The 23,159-nt window shown below is 45.7% G+C and overlaps 1 protein-coding gene across 3 annotated transcripts; it reads right to left on the bottom strand.

Moving 5' to 3' along the window:
* Positions 1-169: 169 nt before the first annotated feature.
* On the bottom strand, positions 170-21,666 carry gne (glucosamine (UDP-N-acetyl)-2-epimerase/N-acetylmannosamine kinase). Of its 3 annotated transcripts, none has more exons than XM_072670228.1 (12): positions 21,487-21,666; positions 11,706-11,914; positions 7,390-7,844; positions 6,872-7,024; positions 6,517-6,729; positions 6,017-6,104; positions 5,719-5,929; positions 5,159-5,288; positions 4,060-4,281; positions 3,775-3,957; positions 2,782-2,898; positions 170-2,681 (listed from the first exon to the last, which is right to left on the bottom strand). In XM_072670228.1, exons 2-12 carry the CDS (start codon positions 11,894-11,896, stop codon positions 2,446-2,448), a joined length of 2,199 nt encoding a protein of 732 aa, XP_072526329.1. In that variant the 5' UTR covers positions 11,897-11,914; positions 21,487-21,666; the 3' UTR covers positions 170-2,445. The 3 variants fall into 3 exon arrangements, with proteins under 3 accessions (XP_072526329.1, XP_072526328.1, XP_072526330.1); XM_072670227.1 differs by lacking the exon at positions 21,487-21,666 and adding an exon at positions 17,772-17,962; XM_072670229.1 differs by lacking the exon at positions 11,706-11,914.
* Between the last annotated feature and the right edge of the window lie 1,493 nt (positions 21,667-23,159).

The following is a 23,159-nucleotide window of genomic DNA, read 5'->3' as shown; positions in this document are numbered from 1 at the left end:
AGGACTATTTCGTAAAGATGAGGCTACTAAAACTGGCTCGTCGCCTTTTAATCAAGTCGTGGCTGCATCTTACCTTACCTTACTCTGGCCACTACACAGGATCCCATTCCCACGCCTGTGCGCATACATGAGGTTTTTTCCGATGTAAATAATTGACAGTAATACGAGAAACGGTTGAAGTCTGTTTATTATTCGGGCCGAAATACTTAAAACACTTAAAAACAAAGGGGTTAAAGAAGTCGTCACGAGCTTTTGTCCATTAGGGGAGGAACAGTGAGTATAAATTGGGTCCCCGGTAACTGTGTCCCACGATCGATCGACGCTAGCTAGCCTGGACCAATCAAAATTGCTCGTACCGTGGACTGGGCGAGAGGATATTCGGAAAGAAAAAAGAAAAGGGAAAAAAAAGGCCCAGTCCTAGGCGTTCCCGATAATTCCCAATCGGGAAACCTTTGGGAATCTGCTGCCCCCTAGTGGACAAAAGTTCAAACAGACATTTCTGTGAATCTGTACATGTGTTTTCAAATGGAGCGAATAATTAAGTAATTAATTAATTGATCAATCAATCAATCAATCAAATAAAAATATTCAAATAAAATCAGTTGCAGGGTCACATTATTGTGGGACTGGCAAAGTTCGTCCATTTGGGTGGAATCAATTCGAGGTCCACTGTAGCGCGTACATAGTGAGTCATGCCTCATTTAAATAATCATGTGTCTACAATTCCGAAATATGCAAATCAGCCCATACGAAAAAAGCAGTCTGAGCTGGCACCATCTCTATAACGTCGGTGTGAATGGGCGGGGCTGTATGCAAATGTGAAGGGATTGTGTGACATCACAAAAGCATTGATTTATTTTTTTTTGGCAGCGTAATATGCAAATGAGCTCCGTTCTGATTGGCCATCCTCTATTGCGCCCTATTCACAGAGCCTAGGCTGAAACGGTCCTTACAAGCTGCCCTGGCCTGGACAGGTTCCATATACTGCATTAATGTAAAGGTGCTGGACTTTGTGACATCACAGACGTCACAGACGTACGGAACCTCTCCGTTGTCCAGGAGACGGGCCCTTTAAGCTTATACCCGGGTAAGAGGTCCAGCGTGGTCGGGCTGATCCCAGGGCTGATCCCAGTACCTTCAGTAACCATGGAAACCAGTTTAAAGGGCTACTCCAGCGTTTTCCGGCCCAACCTCGATCTGCTGAAGCAGCTGTGGTTCACTATGGGTCTCTACAGCACACACAGTGGTCAGCCTGAAAAAGCAGTGGACCGCCCCAGCTGGGATCGGCCCTTTAAATGACACGCATCTAAAATGGTCTGGACTGACCACATTAAATAAATGGACACATAAATAAAGTCACATGATTTTCCTTCTTCGCTCAGACGAACGAGACCAATCCAACATTCGTTGCGTAATCAGCGCTCAGCGTAAACAGTCAGAACTGGAGGTGAAGGGAAGCAGACGTCTGAAGCTCTAATAAAAGCTCCTCACAGAAAGTTCTTCACCTAATGGTGATGAAGACGCTGCCTGATGCCTGAGACACGGTTCTACCAGACTTCTGAGAAGAGCTCGGCTCTAGAACCTGCTTTTAGAACCAGATCATTAAAATGGTGGAGGGATACATGCTGCAGGGTGTAGTGCAGCTACAGAAAGTAGTCCCTAAAGAGAACTGCATTAGTTCAGATTCTCTATTCACTATTTTACCTTCATCATCATCATCATCATCATCATCATTCCTTATAAAACTCAGAAGACTCATGTAGCTGCACTGGTAGGTTTGGATAGGAGATACATTATGGGCTGTATCTGTGTTGTAGTCATGGCGACCGACGCCTGCTTCCATTCACCTCAATTGTGTAAAAATAATAATAATAATAATAATAATAATAATACGATTTCACACCAAACCCCAACACTGTTCATCTTAAATGCTCATTATGCAGAAATCTGAAAAACAGGGCGGAGTTCCCCTTTAATAATTAGTGTAACAGTTTCTATTGGTCCTTCAAAATCCCCCACTTTTCACTGTCTGACATCATTTCGACGTAACTGTCCTTCCAGGTCCTTCCAGATGAACGGACCAATAGAAATGCTCCAAAATGACTCTGCTGGAGATACGAGGTTGTTGTTCTGACTGGGAGCACTGAGCAAACTCTGCTGGTGGCCAGGTCATAAGACTCATCAACGTTGATCCCAACACCGTTATGTCTGGCCAATCACATTCTCACATCATTAGCCACACCCCCTCGAATAAATATTTCAAATAAATGAGGTAAAAAAAAGAAACATGATTAAAAAAAGTTATAATTAAAAAAAATGAGATGGGGAAGAGCTCCAGACATGTCCAGCGGACAGACACACAGTGTGTGATTGGCCCTCTGCCTGGATGCGCGGCCCCCGATTGGCTCGAAGGCTCAGAGCGGGCGGGCAGATTGGCTGAGTGTGTCAGTAGGTGCGGCGGGTGGCGTAGTCCAGCACCATGCTGGCGGCGCCCAGCAGAGCGGGCTCCTCCAGGTCGGAGGTGACGACCCTGATGTCCCGGGTGGAGGAGAGGGCGCAGCGGCCGATGACCTGCTGGACCGGACTCTGGTAGTGCTGAGCGAGAACGCCGGACAGGATGACCAGAGACGGATTCACCGTGTGGAGGATGTTCACGATCCCTACGCCCAGAGCGGTCCCGGCTGAGAGAGGGGGGGGGGGGGGGGGGGATGTCAGTATCTCTAATTCTCACTGTATCTAGAAATACATGTGTGTGTGTGTGTGTGTGTGTGTGTGTCTCACCCGTGTGAAGGACCGCCTCTGCCTTGCGGTTGCCGAGGCGAGCAGCGTTGATGAGATGGACAGCGTTCACCTGCTCCTTATTGTTCACACTCATCCCCTCCACCAGCAGCAGATCCTCTGCAGATCAAACACACACCGCACACACACACATTAACAAATACATCTACAAGCGCCGCCACATCACCTTGTTAGCACTATGCTAATCGGTAGTCCAGCCGAGTCTCTTCATCCTGCACTCCTGAGCGTGTTCCAGCCTGGACTACTTCTTGAATGAGTACAGGGCAGCCAATCAGAAAGCTCATCTGCATATTTAGATGGATGGATACATAACAGATGGACATGAAGATGGAGGACTGATGGATGAATGGATGATTATTCATTTGGATGGATGGTTGGTTGATTGGATGGATGGATGGATGGATGGATGGATGGACAGAAGGTTGGATGAATGGACGGATGGACGGATGGATGAATGGATGGACGGACAGGTGGTTGGTTGGAAGGATGGATGAATGGACGGATGGACGGATGGATAGATGGATGGACGGACAGTTGGTTGGATGGATGGATGGTTGGTTGGATGGTTGGTTATTTTGATGTTTGGACGGATGGACGGATGGACAGATGGTTTGTTGGATGGACGGACGGACAGACGGATGGATGGTTGGTTGGTTATTTGGACGGACGGACAGACGGTTAATTGGATAGACAGATATATAAATAAACGGATGGGACAAACAGATCTGCCTGTTCAGTCTACAGCAGTTTAGCCCCGCCCCTTCACGCTGAACATCTATGTAGTGTTTCAACCAGACCTGCTTTTGAAATGAGTACAGGAGAGCCAATCAGATCAGAGCTGATTTGTGTTTATCAGTCTTAAAGGGACAGTCTGTTTAATTCAAAGGGATGAACAGAGGAACCTTTACGGCTCCTCAACAGTCATCCTTGGTGTGTGTGGGGGGTGTATGGGGGTGTGTGTGTGTGTTTGCTCACCATCATGCAGTCTTTTAGCCTCTCTCTGCAGGGCCAGGCCGGAGGAGAAGGCCTCTATGCAGCCGTGGCTCCCACACGAACACTCGGGGCCCTCCAGAGACACCATGATGTGCCCCAGCTCCGCGGCGCAGAACGTGCTGCCGTGGATCAGCTCTCCGTGCTGGATGATCCCCCCTCCGATCCCTGCTCACACACACGGATAAGATGCAGTCAGAGGTGATGGGTGAAGACTTTGTGGAGATCCACCTTTCCAGAACCTTCTAACCTCCACCTACAGAACCTCACCTGTGCCCGTGATGACGGTGACGAAGTTCTCCACGCCTTTTCCGTGTCCAAACTTCTTCTCGGCGAGCGCGGCGCAGTTTCCGTCGTTGTCGACCCAGACGGGCAGGTGCAGGGCGCGGGAGACCGGAGCCCGCAGGTCAACACAACTCCACTCCTTTATCAGCTTAGTGCTGTCCAGCACTACACCCTCCTGAGGGTTCACCCTCCCCCCTGTACTCACTCCTACACACACACACATTAATGAATTAATTGGATGGATAGATGAATATGTGGGTGGATAGATAAATTAATATTTGGATGGATGGATAGATGGATGGATGAATGAATGAATATTTGGATGGATGGATGGATGGATGAATGGATGGATGAATGGATGGATGAATATGTAGGTGGATGGATAAATGAATATGTGGATGGATGGATGAATAGATGGATGAATATGTGGGTGGATGGATAAATTAATATTTGGATTAATGGATGGATGAATAGGTGGGTGGATGGATGAATAAATATGTGGATGGATGGATGAATGAATGTGGGTGGGTGGATGAATGAATGAATGTGGGTGGATGGATGAATGAATGAATGTGGGTGGATGGATGGATGGATAAATGTGGGTGGATAGATGAATGAATATATGGATGGACAGATGGATGGATGAATGAATGTGGGTGGGTGGATGGATGAATGAATGTGGGTGGATGGATGAATGAATGAATGTGGGTGGGTGGATAAATGAATGAATATGTGGGTGGATGGATGGATGGATGGATGGATGGATGGGTGAATGAATATTTGGATGAATGAATGAATGAATAAATTAATGAATGAATATGTGGGTGGATGGATGGGTGGATGAATCATTTTTTGGACATCTAGATGATCGGATTCATTTGTAGATTAATTAATGAATGGATGAATATTTCGATGTGTGAAAAGGTGAACCAATGAAAGAACTGATAAACAGGTGGGTGGATGGGTGGATGGATGGGTGGACGGTAAACTGGTCCATAAGAATGAACTGCTAAACATTTGGACGAGTGACTGGATGAACAGACGAGTGAATGAACAGATGATTGGAGTAAATGATCAGACGCACCGACTCCCAGGATTCTGCAGTTGAGGCGGACGGCCTCGGCGATGGCCTGTTTGCACATGCTCAGTATGAGCTCTATCCGCTCCTCATAGGTCTTTGGGTTTGGCTGAGTGTATTTCTTCATCACTTTACCCTGAAACACACACACACACACACACACACACGACTCAGTCTCGTGTCATACAGGGTGATTAACAGGGTGGCGGCTGGCTAACGGCTGGACGGGCAGGACAGAGCTTTATCTGAGGGGGCAGACGAGGAGGAACAGGACTGTGAGCAAACACACAGAGAGCAAACAGGACAGTCAGATCCTGTTCAGACCTCCACACACACACACACACACACACACACACACAGGACTGGCCACGTCAGCACAGTCATACTGCAGAGGAAGCTCAAACGGCCGCTGTGGACTCGACCCAGTGTTTACTCATTTATAGCTGAGCATACAATAAACCCTAACTGTCCAGAGAGAGAGAGAGAGAGAGAGAGCTCAGTCTGATACTCGCTCGGCCGTGTAAGAGTCCCCTCCGGGCCAGCCCAGGTGTGTGTGACGCGTGTACCTTCATGCTAACGATGGCCACGCGCAGGTTGGTTCCCCCCAGGTCGACGGCCAGCGCGCTCTGGGTCTCCAGGATGTGGTCGATGTCCTGGGAGCAGCACTCCCGCACGGCCGGGAAGCAGAACTTCTTCTGCAGCGGCTCCGACAGGTCGATGGACTGCAGGAACTTCAGGATTCGGGGAACCGCGTTTCCGTCGCCGTAGATCTTCGAGCTGCAGGGACAGGAGCGGAGGACCTAGATTAACCCCTGGTGTTTTGGTACTGGGTGTGTCTGTGTGCTGGGTTGGTGGCGTACGTACCACGGGTAGCGCTTCCCAAACTGCAGCTCCAGGGCGTGGTAGATTTTATTCTGAGTGTCGGCGTCTCGCACGTGGAGCACATTCTCCCCTGAACACAAAACACAAAATCCCACAGAACCTTAATAGAGCGCCCCCTACGCTTCCTGTAGTGTATTACAGTCTGTCAGAATGAGCGTGTGATCATAGGATCATTATAGAGCATTATAGAGCGCCCCCTACGCTTCCTGTAGTGTATTACAGTCTGTCAGAATGAGTGTGTGGATCATATGATCATTATAGAGCATTATAGAGCGCCCCCTACGCTTCCTGTAGTGTATTACAGTCTGTCAGAATGAGCGTGTGGATCATATGAACATTATAGAGCATTATAGAGCGCCCCCTACGCTTCCTGTAGTGTATTACAGTCTGTCAGAATGAGCGTGTGGATCATATGATCATTATAGAGCATTATAGAGCGCCCCCTACGCTTCCTGTAGTGTATTACAGTCTGGAGCGTTTACCCGTCTCTCGCCCAGTCTGCCGCGTTCCCAGGTTGATGACAGGCGTCCCGAAGGCGCCGGCCTCGCGGACCCCGCAGCTGCTGTTGCCCACCATGCAGCCGGCGTGAGCCACCAGCTGGATGAACTGGTCGAACGGCACATGCTTCACGGCGCGGAAGTTGGGGTGCTGCTCGATCCCCTTCTTCCTCATCACGCGCACCATCTCTTTACTGCCTGCACACACACACCAAAGATACGATATGTGGACAAAAGTATTGGGACGGATGCTCATTCATTGCTTCTTCTAAAATCGAGGTGTCTTAAAAAGGGTTGATCATTAGAAAGGGGTGTCCACAAACATTTGGACAGTGCTGACCTGCGTCTATGTTGGGGAAGAGGATGAGCGTTCTCTTGTTGAAGGAGACCAGAGCGTCCAGCATCAGCTCGTAGATCTTGATGGAGTTCTTGATGTCAGTGGTTACAGGGTGCTGCAGCGCCACGATGTAGTCCTGCTCCTTCACCTCGTCTCCTTTTAAAAAAAGACACAGTGCAGGACGGAGTAAGTATCAGCAGGGCTCATAGAAACCCCTCCGGAACCAAGACCTCAGGAGAACCTTCAGAAGATTAGCAGCCTCCTCAATGGTGTAGCACTAAGGACGTCCGGCTCACTTAGCATAAACTAGCTAACCCTTAAAAAGCTAGCTGCAGGGTTTCTAAAGCTAATAGCTATCCGTTAGCATGGTCGTCACACATGCACCATATACTGGACGCTAACACGGCTCTTGTTTGCCTGCTGTGGACGCTGTGGACGCCGTGACTGGGTCTGGCTACCTGAGGAACATCGTCCTCATGCTAATCTCCATTTATCATCTCGTCGATAAGAGGCGAACTGACCGAGCCAGGCCTTGATGATGTCCGCGTAGTCGTCCTTCTGGTGGGCGGAGAGCAGCTTGTCGTAGGAGGGGCATCCAGCCAATAGGATGCGGTCGTGGTCCTCGCACATGCCGATGAGGTGGCTCTCGGCGGAGCGCGTGCAGACGGCGTGGTAGTGCGCTAGCTTGGAGATGGCGTGGCGGATGGAGTCGTCGATGGTGCCGCTGACCTCCCCGCCCTCCAGATGCAGGATCCGGATGTTCATGAGCGCCGCCGCTGTGGCCAGGGCCAGCGCGTCAAAGCGGTCGCCGTGGACGACCAGCACATCCGGCGCCAGGCGCTGCAGGACGTCAGGGAGCTTGACCAGCGCCAGGCCGACCGACTCCACCATGGCCGCCTCGTCCTCTCCACGGACGATGGTGTGCAGCTTGGAGCCGATGTCAAAGTCGTCCTGCTCGATCATGCGAAAGGTGTTCCTGAGAGACGGAGAGATTTAATCAACATTATAGAGCATTATAGAGCGCCCCCTACACTTCCTGTAGTGTATTACAGTCTGTCAGAATGAGCGTGTGGATCATATGAACATTATAGAGCATTATAGAGCGCCCTCTACTCTTCCTGTAGTGTATTACAGTGTGTCAGAATGAGCGTGTGGATCATATGAACATTATAGAGCATTATAGAGCGCCCCCTACGCTTCCTGTAGTGTATTACAGTCTGTCAGAATGAGCGTGTGGATCATATGAACATTATAGAGCATTATAGAGCGCCCCCTACGCTTCCTGTAGTGTATTACAGTCTGTCAGAATGAGCGTGTGGATCATATGAACATTATAGAGCATTATAGAGCGCCCCCCTTTGCTTCCTGTAGTGCATTACAGTCTGTCAGAATGAGCTTGTGGATCATATGAACATTATAGAGCATTATAGAGCGCCCCCTACGCTTCCTGTAGTGTATTACAGTCTGTCAGAATGAGCGTGTGGATCATATGATCATTATAGAGCATTATAGAGCGCCCCCTATGCTTCCTGTAGTGTATTACAGTCTGTCAGAATGAGCGTGTGGATCATATGAGCATTCTAGAGCATTATAGAGCGCCCCCTACGCTTCCTGTAGTGTATTACAGTCTGTCAGAATGAGCGTGTGGATCATATGAACATTATAGAGCGCCCCCTACGCTTCCTGTAGTGTATTACAGTCTGTCAGAATGAGTGTGTGGATCATATGAGCATTATAGAGCATTATAGAGCGCCCCCTACGCTTCCTGTAGTGTAGTGCTGAGAAATCCAGATGCTGGCGGTTTTACGGAAAAGACAGAGAAAATTTGTGTCACAGGTTTTGCCCAAAAAGCGAAGGGCACACCCTCCCCCCCCGTCTGATGCCTCTTCCTCGGCCCCTGAGGCCACTTCAGAAGCGTCAGTAGCGACCTTGTTTGAGTACAGGACGTTCAGTGAGCGGTGCTGAGAGTAGCTGCAGGAGGACAAAACAAGCAAAACCGGGATATCACTATGATTCAGTGTTCAGGGTCCCGGCTGCAGTACAGAGGATACTTTTTTTTTTGAGTTGCGCCCCAAATTCCCATTCTTAGCCAGTTAAAAATCTTCTAAGATATTCTACGCAGTTTATTGAGCGGCTATCGGTTATCACCGCTGATTACGACTTCTTTAGTCATAACAGGGCCTTTCAGCAACCCCACAGACAACAACAAGGACACAAACACTGCAGAACTGTTTGTCTTCCTGTAGTGTATTACAGTCTGTCAGAATGAGCGTGTGGATCATATGATCATTATAGAGCATTATAGAGCGCCCCCTACGCTTCCTGTAGTGTATTACAGTCTGTCAGAATGAGCGTGTGGATCATATGAACATTATAGAGCATTATAGAGCACCCCCTACGCTTCCTGTAGTGTATTACAGTCTGTCAGAATGTGCGTGTGGATCATATGATCATTATAGAGCATTATAGAGCGCCCCCTACGCTTCCTGTAGTGTATTACAGTCTGTCAGAATGAGCGTGTGGATCATATGATCATTATAGATCATTATAGAGCGCCCCCTACGCTTCCTGTAGTGTATTACAGTCTGTCACAATGAGCGTGTGGATCATATGAACATTATAGATCATTATAGAGCGCCCCCTACACTTCCTGTAGTGTATTACAGTCTGTCAGAATGAGCGTGTGGATCATATGAGCATTATAGAGCATTATAGAGCGCCCCCTATGCTTCCTGTAGTGTATTACAGTCTGTCAGAATGAGCGTGTGGATCATATGATCATTATAGAGCATTATAGATCGCCCCCTACGCTTCCTGTAGTGTATTACAGTCTGTCAGAATGAGCGTGTGGATCATATGATCATTATAGAGCATTATAGAGCGCCTCCTACGCTTCCTGTAGTATTATACAGTCTGTCAGAATGAGCGTGTGGATCATATGAGCATTATAGAGCATTATAGAGCGCCCCCTATGCTTCCTGTAGTGTATTACAGTCTGTCAGAATGAGCGTGTGGATCATATGATCATTATAGAGCATTATAGAGCGCCTCCTACACTTCCTGTAGTGTATTACAGTCTGTCAGAATGAGAGTGTGGATCATATGATCATTATAGAGCATTATAGAGCGCCCCCTACGCTTCCTGTAGTGTATTACAGTCTGTCAGAATGAGCGTGTGGATCATATGATCATTATAGAGCATTATAGAGCGCCTCCTACACTTCCTGTAGTGTATTACAGTCTGTCAGAATGAGCGTGTGGATCATATGAACATTATAGAGCGTTATAGAGCGCCCCCTACGCTTCCTGTAGTGTATTACAGTCTGTCAGAATGAGCGTGTGGATCATATGAACATTATAGAGCATTATAGAGCGCCCCCTATGCTTCCTGTAGTGTATTACAGTCTGTCAGAATGAGCGTGTGGATCATATGAACATTATAGAGCATTATAGAGCGCCCCCTACGCTTCCTGTAGTGTATTACAGTCTGTCAGAATGAGCGTGTGGATCATATGATCATTATAGAGCGCCCCCTATGCTTCCTGTAGTGTATTACAGTCTGTCAGAATGAGCGTGTGGATCATATGATCATTATAGAGCATTATAGAGCGCCCCTACGCTTCCTGTAGTGTATTACAGTCTGTCAGAATGAGCGTGTGGATCATATGAACATTATAGAGCGTTATAGAGCGCCCCTACGCTTCCTGTAGTGTATTACAGTCTGTCAGAATGAGCGTGTGGGTCATATGAACATTATAGAGCGTTATAGAGCGCCCTTACGCTTCCTGTAGTGTATTACAGTCTGTCAGAATGAGCGTGTGGATCATATGATCATTATAGAGCGTTATAGAGCGCCCCCTACGCTTCCTGTAGTGTATTACAGTGTGTCAGAATGAGCGTGTGGATCATATGATCATTATAGAGCGTTATAGAGCGCCCCCTACGCTTCCTGTAGTGTATTACAGTCTGTCAGAATGAGCGTGTGGGTCATATGAACATTATAGAGCGTTATAGAGCGCCCTTACGCTTCCTGTAGTGTATTACAGTCTGTCAGAATGAGCGTGTGGATCATATGATCATTATAGAGCGTTATAGAGCGCCCCCTACGCTTCCTGTAGTGTATCAAGCCCTATCTGCTGTCTGAGACCTCAGGAGGGTTCATGTGGGCCTGTAGGAGTGGGTGTGAATTCGTTGGGTCACGGATGAAAGTGTTTGTCCAGCCATGACCGGCCCTCAGTGTTACATTCCAACGTTTCCATGGCAACTCCAAAGGGAGTTCAAGTTCGAGGCCCACGGCCTTTCAGGAATGGGAGCGTTGCTGTGGTCTGAGAGCCAGACGTTCCTGCTTTACATACAGCCGATTAGGTGGTTTCTGACACTGTATGGCTCCCTGCTATCTAGAACCACAGATTAAAGCATGCTAGCATAGCTAAACACAGCGCTAGCCACCTGAAATGTGACTCCGGTCTGTACTGTTGGACAGTTTTGTGGAGAACAGTGGCACAATGCTAAAACCATGTGGGCTAGCTGGTGGGCAGGACCGGTCCACCGGTTGTCCTTCCTTGGAGCACTTTTGGTAGGTACTGACCACTGCATACCGGGATGGGACACCCCACAGGACCTGCCTGATGTTCTGGAGATGTTCTGACCCAGTCGTCTATCTAGAACATCACAGTCTGGTTCCGGTCAAAGTGTCTCAGATTTCTCCACCTTCAAGAACTGACCCTTCACTTGCTGCCTAGCAGAGCCACCCCTTGACACCTAGACGTGCCTTTAAGGAGCTTAGCAAGTCCGGAAGGCGTAGCTTCCGGACCACACCGCTCCGGCCAGCTCTTACCCGTAATCATCAATAAGGTGGGAGCCGAGCACCACCACCTCCAGCTCAAACAGCTCCGGCTGGGCCTTCAGCCCGAACATGATAGGGGCCAGTTTGGAGTAATCTGCTCGGTTGCAGGTGGCCACGCAAACCCGCAGCCTCCGCTTGGCCCCCTTCTCCAGCTGCTCCATCTTCTCCTCCGCCCGCTGCATCGTCAGGTAATACAGCTCCTGTAGAACGAGCAGAAAAACAGCTGGAGTCAGCACGGAGTCAGCAGTTCGGCCTTCAAGCTTTGTTTTTTTGAGCGTACCAAACAAAAACACCTCAGAACCGTGATTAGCATGCTTGATTTCCTAATCTTTAGCATGGCTGTTAGCAGCTAATCGCTACGGACACACACCACCAACCTCCGCGGATAGGAAGCGCTCACTTCAAGGTCATAAACAGTCATGAATTTACTTTTACGAGCTGCCCAGTGAACAGGAGCAGAGCGCTAAACAGCTGCTGCTACTGTTTTTAGCCATGCTAACACACCTCAGCCCATGTTTCTAGATAACGGCGAGTTATAGAGCGCCATAAACCGCACACTGAAGTCCGGCAGAGATTACTGGATAACATGATGACGTAGGCCTGCAGTTAGCACTGTGCTAACCGCTAATTCCACTATTTGTTAGCTACATTAGCTTAAGGTTTGTATCTGCAGTGTGAAACCAGGCCTGTTTTGGCTAATTTTCCTCAGAAACTTTCCGTTTATGAGAGCCTGGAGCTGGTGCTTGAATTTTTTAGCTAGCATGCTAAAATTGGAATTTTGAAGCATGATCAGATTCCTGTTCTGTTTTGTACCTCATTCTGAGGTAAAAACCTGATCCCGGACCAGACTACAGAGACTGCAGTCCCACCCCGTAACTAGCCTGGCTCTCACATGCTAATTTACAACTGACAGCTAGCTGGTTTCCAGTTTTTCAAAAGCTAGGTTGAACCAGTTCGAACCCTTGCCCTGAAACTTACGACCAAGCGTTCGCTTAATCCAACTTTCAAGGCCAGGTCAGCCAGCAGCTAGCTTCTCGCTAGCAACGCCGCTGTTCGCGTATGTCCAAGCGATACAGCTAGCCGTCTGGAAACCGAAGTGCAGATTAGCATGCAGGCAAACTGAATAGGCTGGGAAGCGAGTGTCTGCGGTGCCGAACGACTGGTAGCCAGGCAAGGCGTTGCATTGGCATTCACGTTAGCATAGCTAGCATAGGTGCATTCCCCTGCAGCGCACGGCTAATCATGCAATCTCGCTACCACGAGGTTCCAGTTAGCTTCAGGAATACTTCACCTCAATGCTAACCTGAATGCTAACTGTACTGCTGTACTTTATAATGTCGAGACTGAAAGCTAACAGGGAGACGTGTTAGCACAACGATCAGCCATAACATTAGGACCAGGCGGGTCTCGTGGGGTGTTCTGTCCCGTATGCAGTGGTCAGTACCTACCAGAAGCGTTCCAAGGAAGGACAACCGGTGAACCGCCCAAGGCCCACCTCACAACTTACTTCCAAGGACTTGGGGCCAGATACCACAGCAGGACACCTTCTTTTGGAGGTCTTGTGGAGTCCAGACATGCCTTGGAACGGTCAGGGCTGTTGTGGCGGCACAAGGGGGACCTAAACAACACCAGGCAGGTGGTGCGGATGTTACGGCTGATCGTCGTAGCCTTGCGTATGAGACCTGATCTGTGCAAGTTCTTAGAACCTACATTAGCTTATGCTAACGGGTCGCAGGTAGATGAAGTATTCCTCTGAAATGCAGGGCGGCCAGATTGAGGATGGTTGTACTTACATGCGTGTTCCTGCGATGGGAACCCTTCTGGCATGAAATACAAAAAATAAAAACGTGAAGGGGAAGAACGCAGCTTAGTCACTGTGGACTCATCGCCCTGACCGCCAGGAAAGGCCCGCACCGACGTTATTTGCTATATTTGACCAATGATGGCAGGACAAAAGCACCCGATCATCTCAAGACACCCTTCTATGACACATACACTACCCATGTCCTATACGCTAAAAGTTTGTGGACACCTCTTCTAATGAATGCACATAGTCTAGTCCCTGTAGAGTAGTACTGTGTTCTCTGGAATGCCTGGACAGCAGAGAACGAGCAGGTGTCCCAATACTTTTGTCCAAATAGTGTATCAAACTTAGTCCAAGCATTTTGTGGTTGCAAATTCCACCGCTAAGTAAACCAGCCTAGGCCGGACTTGTAGCCGGTTTATGTCATGGCTAGCATGGCGTTCTACCTGGGTACCCAAGGCAGGTGGTCTTCTCCAAAGGTGGAGCCAGTCTGACAGCAGTTTGAGAGCCCAGTTCTACAACGCATGCTAACGTTGGTGAAGCTCACCTCTGGTCTGATCTGGCCTGCAGGCAAAGTCTCAACTGACGACCTTGTTTGGTCAAGCAGTCGGGCGTAACCTCATGTTTGCTGATAGGGAGTAAAATCAATAGTAACGTGAAGATCCGGGTGCAAATAACCTTGAGCTACAACCATCACACCACCAGAGCTTCTCCCACTGCTTGTCTAGTCCCTGTGGAGAAGTACTGCCAGTAGAATAGGACCATCTCTCTGGAGCAGATCAAAATGCACCTATTGGCACCATGATGCCTAGAGCTGTGGAGCAGAAGGCAATCAAATCCTCACAGCTCTGCAGGGCCGGCTCTTTTTAATCCCCTTGATTTCAGAAGAAACGGTGAATTAGCATGTGTCCCAATACTTTTGTCCATACTGTGCTGTGGACATCCTGGCCAGTCGCGGCCAGAGCTCACGGTACTGTAACAACACTCCCCGCCAAGGCCGAAGCCGGGGTCATCCGGAGAGGTCAAGTTTGCGAGGGAGCAAATGATTGATGGGTAGAGCGCCGAGACCGGGGGCGTCACGTCACGGAAACAAACAAAGCATGGTAAACAGTTTGAGAGTCTGGAGAGTTATTGGTGATGAAGACGCTGCCTGATGCCTGAGACACTGTTCTACCTGAGTTCTGAGAAGAGCTCGGCTCTAGAACCTGCTTTTAGAACCAGATCATTAAACTGGTGGAGGGATACATGCTGCCTTTAGGGTGTAGTGCGGCTACAGAAAGTAGCACCGGTGGGTTTGGATACTAGGGAACCTTCCCAGTTCTCTGTGGTTCTAATGTTCTGGCTGATCAGTGTGTATTTCCAGAGTGTAGGCTAATGTAACACAGGATTATTGAGGAGCTAAGAACCACCACTAACCCAATTCCAGACATTCCAGAGATCAGCAAGTGGTCTTCAGAAATGCAACAAACAAGTCCCGCCTCCTTCATGGCGAGTGATGTTTATGTAGGCATCCAGTCGAGCTGGCCTCAGGAAATCCAAAGGTCTACATGAGGTCATTGATCACTACTAAGCTGAGATCCTCAGACTTGTGCAGCTAGCCAGCTTGCTAACCACTTTATGGCACTCCTACCATATTAGCTTCAGGCCACTGGAGTATCCTGAGGGTTATGCCTTCCACCACGGGTCGAGCAGAATCCTCAGGTTCCCGATTACCTCAAGAAATCCAAAGGCCTACATGAGGTCATTGATCACTACTATGAACGCCAAGCTGAGGTCCTCAGACTTGTGCAGTTAGCCAGCTTGCTAACCTCTTGCCATATTAGCTTCAGGCCACTGGAGTGTCCTGAGGTTTACGGCCACTTGGCTGCCCACCAGCCCCAGCAGATAATGGGAGGAACCTCCTGATTACAGGGCAATAAACCCAAAACATTCTCTTGGTTAGAAAGATAATCCCAGAGACTCCTCCCTGTCAAACTGACAAAGACAGACCACAGACTTGAAACCAGAGACTCACAAAACCTGGGCTAACAGAGCTAACGACCCGCCGAAGACGTGGAACAGATGTGGTGCATTTCACCAGACCCATTCCCGACACAATCTGGTGCAAGTTCCCCTTTTTCTGAAGAAGAGACCCCCTACATTCAAGCGCCGCTGGTCACCCTGCTAAAACGAAGGCCGAAGCACAAGCTCGGAAAAAGGCTAAGACCAAGACACCACTGTCGAGACAAGGCGGTCCTTCAAACCTCAGCATTCGACTGGGAAGGAGGCTCATGAGTGAAACAGCAAGGAGGCCAACAATCACTTTGAAGGAGCTACAGAGTTCAGTACCTAAAACTGGGGTGGAAGGTGCACCCATCAACCATATCGAGAACCTTGAAGGTCTGCAATTTGCCTGAAGGCCTCAGAGAGACCAAGGTGGTACGATTTTAGTTGTTGCTGGGTGTGCTAGAGGAACATCACATGTGAATGATGTCATTATGAGGAATTTTTCCATTGCTGGAAAAAGAGCATAGTCTTGGCACCTGTGTGGCAAAACCTGTTGGGCAGCAAGATCGCGCCATACGTCCAGGTTTACACCTACGTTAGCATCAGGACTAAAGGTGACAGCACTGGACTGGGAGGCTGCCATATCCAAGAAAGAAGGCCCTGCACCAGAAAAAAAATAAAATAGCAAAGAAAACCACAAAAAATATAAAAACTTTGAAAAAAAAATTGATAAAACAGGTGAAAAAATAGAAAATATTAGCAGGTATCAAAATTAGCAAAGAAAACTAAATACCATCCCCAAAAATATGTAAAAAGAGATTATAAGATTATTAATTATGAGTGAAAATAAAACCTGCAGACCTGCGTCAGTGCTAATATAGGTTGATAGAACTGGACTACCGTCCGAGAAAGAAGCCCCTGCTCCAAAACCACCGCCTTCAAATGCGGCTAAAGATCCCAGCTGAACCACACGGGCAGGTAAAGTCCAACCCTGAGGACACTGTACAAACTGTTAAACATGGTGGTGGGAGTTACATACTTTGGAACTTGATGGAAAACTGAAGGAGGGGGACTACCACAGAATTCCCCAGCATAGCCTCAAACCATCAGCTAGACAAACCACTGGCAGCTCCAGCAGGACAGCGACCCGGGTGGCAGTGGAGGGGACAGCGCACAAGAACATATGACCTCCTGGGTGGGGTGGGGGGGGGTTTACTTCATCACCTGCATGACAGTTTCTGAGCCAACTTAAAAGCACCTATTCGTGAACAGTAGGGCTGGTGTGTGATCAGACCCAGCTGGGCGAGAAGAAAGGCATTCTGGGAGGGGAAAAAAGTCAGGGTTCCTCTAACAGCTGTGAAATTAGTAAAGAACATAGTTTTAAAAGTAGCCCCCCCCCAAAAAAAAAAATTATATAAATAAATAAATAGCTAAATTAATTTGGAATATTAGCCATAAATAAATAGATAAATAAATAAAATCTAAACTATTATTAAATGAGTGACAAACATTGGCCCAAAAAAAATTCAAACATTTGCTAAAAAAAATAGTAAAAGACCCTGAATATTTTTAAGAAATATTAGCAAAAAAATTAAAATAAATAAATAAATAAATAAATAAAAACACCTCCTAGAAATGCAAAATATTAGAAACTGTAACAGAACTGCAAGGGACAAAACAATAATAAAAAAAATATTAAAAACATAAAAATAAATAAATCCTAACACAAAAAAAATTAAGAAAATAGCAACAAGTTCCAAAACAATTTAATAAACAAGTAACAAAATAAATGTAAAAAAGAAAATAAAAACACCATAAATGTTGGTGCACAAACGATTAATTTAAAAAAATGCTCAAAAAATAGCAAAAAAAAACTCAATATAATATAATATATATAAATAACAGAAAAATATATATAGATTTAGCATAGCTGCTAACTGCTCATAGCATCAAGCTAGGCTAACAGCATCCTAGTCATTATGAGAATCAGTAATTCACCCTCCCCCTCAACACACACACACACACACACACACACACACACACACACACACACACACACACACACACACACAGGCCCGGCATCCTTGTCCCTGCAGCATCACAAGACCTCAGCCTGACTGTGATCTTTACAGTGGGGTGTGGGGAGGCGGGAAAGAGACAGAGAGAGAGAGACAGAGAGAGAGAGACAGAGAGAGAGAGACAGCGAGAGACAGACAGAGACAGAGAGACAGAGAGGAAGAAGAAAAGCAACATGGCAGCCGACTCACATGTGGGTTTCTAGCGCCGAGGCCTCGTAACATTCTGTCTGCTCTCCTCTCCCTCCGCTCGCCTGTCTAACCCAATGACTCTCGCTCACTTTCTCTCTCTCTCTCTCAGGCTCCTGGCTCTGGTCTGCCATTAAACAGAGAGAGAAAGAGGCCCACACAAAGCAGCCACCCTGGCATAGGGGGTGGGGTTGTGAACGGCCTCCTGCTCTCATTGGCTGCCTGGTGGAGAGAGCAGACTGGAGCTCGTCCCCCATATCCTCCTTTAGTAAGGGAGAGGGGGATGTACATACACACCAAGAGCTCCCTCACACTCACCACTGTTTCTAGGCCCGGAAAAAGCAGCAGTCTTAAGGCCATAACATTATAACCGCCTAGCATTGAGTACCGAGTATGTCCCCCTTGTCCCCAGAGGGACAGCTCCGATTCTCTGAAGGTGTCCTGCTGACACTACTGTCAGCAGCGGATCCTTTAAGGCCTGTAGGTTGTGAGGAGTGACCTTTATGACCCTCCTTGAAGCACCTTTGGTAGGTACTGACCACTGCATACCGGGAGGGATGTCCCGGAGAACCCACGCCCATCTTCCCACACAGCCCCAGTGACATCATGACACAGTAGAGCAAACATATGACCCAACCAGGCCTTCATCCAAGCCAAAGCCCAACCCTTCCACCCAGAACTTCCTGATGACGCTTCAGCGAGGTCTTCGGAAGGTCGTGGGCTCAATTCCCAGCCATGTGTAGCTTGAAGCCCCAGAGAACACACTAGGCCTCGATCTCTCTGGTGGCTTCACCTGCTGCCTTACCCTACAGCCCACTCGCTAAGTCTCAAAGATGCCACAGCCATACGTCAGCAGGACGCTAGCCAGGTGGAGCTGTACGTTTACTTTCAACACCTGAGAAACTACACGGACTAAAGTGTTAGTATTTTGGGAGGAGCACTGCTGTGAGGATTTGATTGATTGCATGGGTGGATGATGACGACAATGACTCCAATGACGACGGTGACCAGGCCCAGGGTGTGAGCATTTGTGGGCAAGTCCCAGATGACGGAATCAAAGGGACTTTCACAGGTTTTTGGACATCTGGAGAAGGATGCTGCCACCTACTGGCACACATCAAAACCAACCATGTTGCTGATGGGGATGTTTCCAGTGATCCAGTGAGGTCTTGGAGAATGTCCCGTGACCTTACGTGACCTGTACTGGATGGAGATGGAGATGGAGCTCCATCGTCACTCCAGACCTGACCAGAGGACCTTACGGCCCAATGCTGGTGGTGACCTTTGGGGTCGTGTAGTGGCCCTACTGAGAGGAGTAGTGATATAGATGTTGGCCTACAAGTAGAAAGCGAGGTTTTGGGGCGAAACTATGAGGTTTATTGAATGAGATTATTATTAGTAGTAGTAGTATTATTATTAATGTTATATAGAGTTAATTACAGGTATACACTCTCACTGACCACTGACTTTATGTTTATTTGGGTTTATTCTAATGTTATATAGAGTTAATTACAGGTAGACACTCTCACTGACCACTGACTTTATGTTTATTTGGGTTTATTCTAATGTTATATAGAGTTAATTACAGGTAGACACTCTCACTGACCACTGACTTTATGTTTATTTGGGTTTATTCTAATGTTATATAGAGTTAATTACAGGTAGACACTCTCACTGACCACTGACTTTATGTTTATTTGGGTTTAATCTAATGTTATATAGAGTTAATTACAGGTAGACACTCTCACTGACCGCTGACTTTATGTTTATTTGGGTTTATTCTAATGTTATATAGAGTTAATTACAGGTAGACACTCTCACTGACCACTGACTTTATGTTTATTTGGGTTTATTCTAATGTTATATAGAGTTAATTACAGGTAGACACTCTCACTGACCACTGACTTTATGTTTATTTGGGTTTATTCTAATGTTATATAGAGTTAATTACAGGTAGACACTCTCACTGACCACTGACTTTCTGTTTATTTGGGTTTATTCTAATGTTATATAGAGTTAATTACAGGTAGACACTCTCACTGACCAACAACTTTATGTTTATTTGGGTTTATTCTGATGTTATATAGAGTTAATTACAGGTAGACACTCTCACTGACCACTGACTTTCTGTTTATTTGGGTTTATTCTAATGTTATATAGAGTTAATTACAGGTAGACACTCTCACAGACAACTGACTATGTTTATTTGGGTTTATTCTAATGTTATATAGAGTTAATTACAGGTAGACACTCTCACTGACTACTGACTTTATGTTTATTTGGGTTTATTCTAATGTTATATAGAGTTAATTACAGGTAGACGCTCTCACTGACCACTGACTTTATGTTTATTTGGGTTTATTCTAATGTTATATAGAGTTAATTACAGGAAGACACTCTCACTGACCACTGACTTTATGTTTATTTGGGTTTATTTTAATGTTATATAGAGTTAATTACAGGTAGACACTCTCACTGACCACTGACTTTATGTTTATTAGGGTTTATTCTAATGTTATATAGAGTTAATTACAAGTAGGCACCCTCACTGACCACTGACTTTATGTTTATTTAAGTTTATTCTAATGTTATATAGAGTTAATTACAGGTAGGCACCCTCACTGACTACTGACTTTATGTTTATTTAAGTTTATTCTGATGTTATAGAGTTAATTACAGGTAGGCACCCTCACTGACTACTGACTTTATGTTTATTTAAGTTTATTCTGATGTTATAGAGTTAATTACAGGTAGGCACCCTCACTGACTACTGACTTTATGTTTATTTAAGTTTATTCTGATGTTATAGAGTTAATTACAGGTAGACACTCTCACTGACTACTGACTTTATGTTTATTTAAGTTTATTCTGATGTTATAGAGTTAATTACAGGTAGACACTCTCACTGACTACTGACTTTATGTTTATTTAAGTTTATTCTGATGTTATAGAGTTAATTACAGGTAGGCACCCTCACTGACTACTGACTTTATGTTTATTTAAGTTTATTCTGATGTTATAGAGTTAATTACAGGTAGGCACCCTCACTGACTACTGACTTTATGTTTATTTAAGTTTATTCTGATGTTATAGAGTTAATTACAGGTAGGCACTCTCACTGACTACTGACTTTATGTTTATTTAAGTTGATTCTAATGTTATATAGAGTTAATTACAGGTAGACACTCTCACTGACTACTGACTTTATGTTTATTTGGGTTTATTCTAATGTTATATAGAGTTAATTACAGGTAGACACTCTCACTGACCACTGACTTTATGTTTATTTGGGTTTATTCTAATGTTATATAGAGTTAATTACAGGTAGACACTCTCACTGACCGCTGACTTTATGACATGGACATGGAGTTTGCATGTGTATTGTGTGGTGTTGGTGGTCAGGGAGTGGAGTTTGAGGAGTTGAGGAATTCTCCGTTCCACCTTAAATGGTGCAGCGCCTGAGGCGCCGAAATGTAACCGCTGCACCATTTAAGGTGGAACGGAGAATTCCTAAAAATGAGCAAACTCCAGCCTTTAAGTTCAAATTCCTCCATTATTTTATACAATTACCCCTAAAAAACCCCAAAACAAGTCTTTTTAGACCCTAAACACAACCAAAAACGAAGTCTGTAGACTTTCCCAGACGCCTCTCTCCAGCTAGCTAACTAGCGCTACAGCCGTTAATTCGCCATTAGCCCGCTAATCACTCGCCCTTTACCTCAGCTCAGATCTCCCCGGCCTTCATTCTCCGTCTATGTGTGAACATCCGGTAGATTATCCGCCCTGGGAGTCAGCCCACCTCGACAAAGTTAGGTCTCCATGCGACCCGGACCGGAATGGCCACGTTTAGCTTAGCTTAGCTTAGCATAGCCCATCTTAGCCTAGCCTAGCTTAGCTTAGTTTACCTGAACGGTCTTCTTCTGCGTCTTGTGTTGGTGTTTCGTGGCGGTCTGACCGCTGCTGCCACCTGGCGCTGACTACCGAGCACTGACTTTGGGTTTATTCTAATGTTATATAGAGTTTCTTAATTACAGATAGACACTCTGATTACTGACTATGTTTATTTGGGTTGATTCTAATGTTATATAGAGTTAATTACAGGTAGACACTCTCACTGACCACTGACTTTATGTTTATTTGGGTTTATTCTAATGTTATATAGATTTAATTACAGGTAGACATTCTCACAGACAACTGACTATGTTTATTTGGGTTTATTCTAATGTTATATAGAGTTTGTAGTTACAGGTAGACACTCTCACTGACTACTGACTTTATGTTTATTTGGGTTTATTCTAATGTTATATAGAGTTTGTAGTTACAGGTAGACACTCTCACTGACTACTGACTTTATGTTTATTTGGGTTTATTCTAATGTCATATAGAGTTAATTACAGGTAGACACTCTCATTGACCACTGACTTTATGTTTATCTGGCTTTATTCTAATGTTATATAGAGTTAATTACAGGTAGACACTCTCACTGACCACTGACTTTATGTTTATTTGGGTTTATTCTAATGTTATATAGAGTTAATTACAGGTAGACACTCTCACAGACAACTGACTATGTTTATTTGGGTTTATTCTAATGTTATATAAAGTTAATTACAGGTAGACACTCTCACAGACAACTGACTATGTTTATTTGGGTTTATTCTAGTGTTATATAAAGTTAATTACAGGTAGACACTCTCACAGACAACTGACTATGTTTATTTGGGTTTATTCTAATGTTATATAGAGTTTGTAGTTACAGGTAGACACTCTCACTGACTACTGACTTTATGTTTATTTGGGTTTATTCTAATGTCATATAGAGTTAATTACAGGTAGACACTCTCATTGACCACTGACTTTATGTTTATCTGGCTTTATTCTAATGTTATATAGAGTTAATTACAGGTAGACACTCTCACTGACCACTGACTTTATGTTTATTTGGGTTTATTCTAATGTTATATAGAGTTAATTACAGGTAGACACTCTCACAGACAACTGACTATGTTTATTTGGGTTTATTCTAATGTTATATAAAGTTAATTACAGGTAGACACTCTCACAGACAACTGACTATGTTTATTTGGGTTTATTCTAGTGTTATATAAAGTTAATTACAGGTAGACACTCTCACAGACAACTGACTATGTTTATTTGGGTTTATTCTAATGTTATATAGAGTTTGTAGTTACAGGTAGACACTCTCACTGACTACTGACTTTATGTTTATTTGGGTTTATTCTAATGTTATATAGAGTTAATTACAGGTAGACACTCTCACTGACCACTGACTTTATGTTTATTTGGGTTTATTCTAATGTTATATAGAGTTAATTACAGGTAGACACTCTCACTGACCACTGACTTTATGTTTATTTGGGTTTATTCTAA

The sequence above is a fragment of the Salminus brasiliensis genome, chromosome 24 (genome assembly GCF_030463535.1).
Source record: "Salminus brasiliensis chromosome 24, fSalBra1.hap2, whole genome shotgun sequence".
Taxonomy (NCBI): Eukaryota; Metazoa; Chordata; class Actinopteri; order Characiformes; family Bryconidae; genus Salminus; species Salminus brasiliensis.
Note: the sequence above shows the minus strand (reverse complement) of the source record. Positions and strands in the feature narration are given on the sequence as shown.

Excerpts from the sequence above, each read along its gene's own strand:
- gne (XM_072670227.1), bottom strand. The coding sequence starts at position 17,804 with ATGTTACGAGGCCTCGGCGCTAGAAACCCACAT. Across the intron at positions 7,845-11,705 it reads CACCTTATTGATGATTACGG|GAACACCTTTCGCATGATCG; the intron begins GTAAGAGCTGGC and ends TCCGTCTCTCAG. Across the intron at positions 3,958-4,059 it reads CACCGTCATCACGGGCACAG|GGATCGGAGGGGGGATCATC; the intron begins GTGAGGTTCTGT and ends GTGTGTGAGCAG.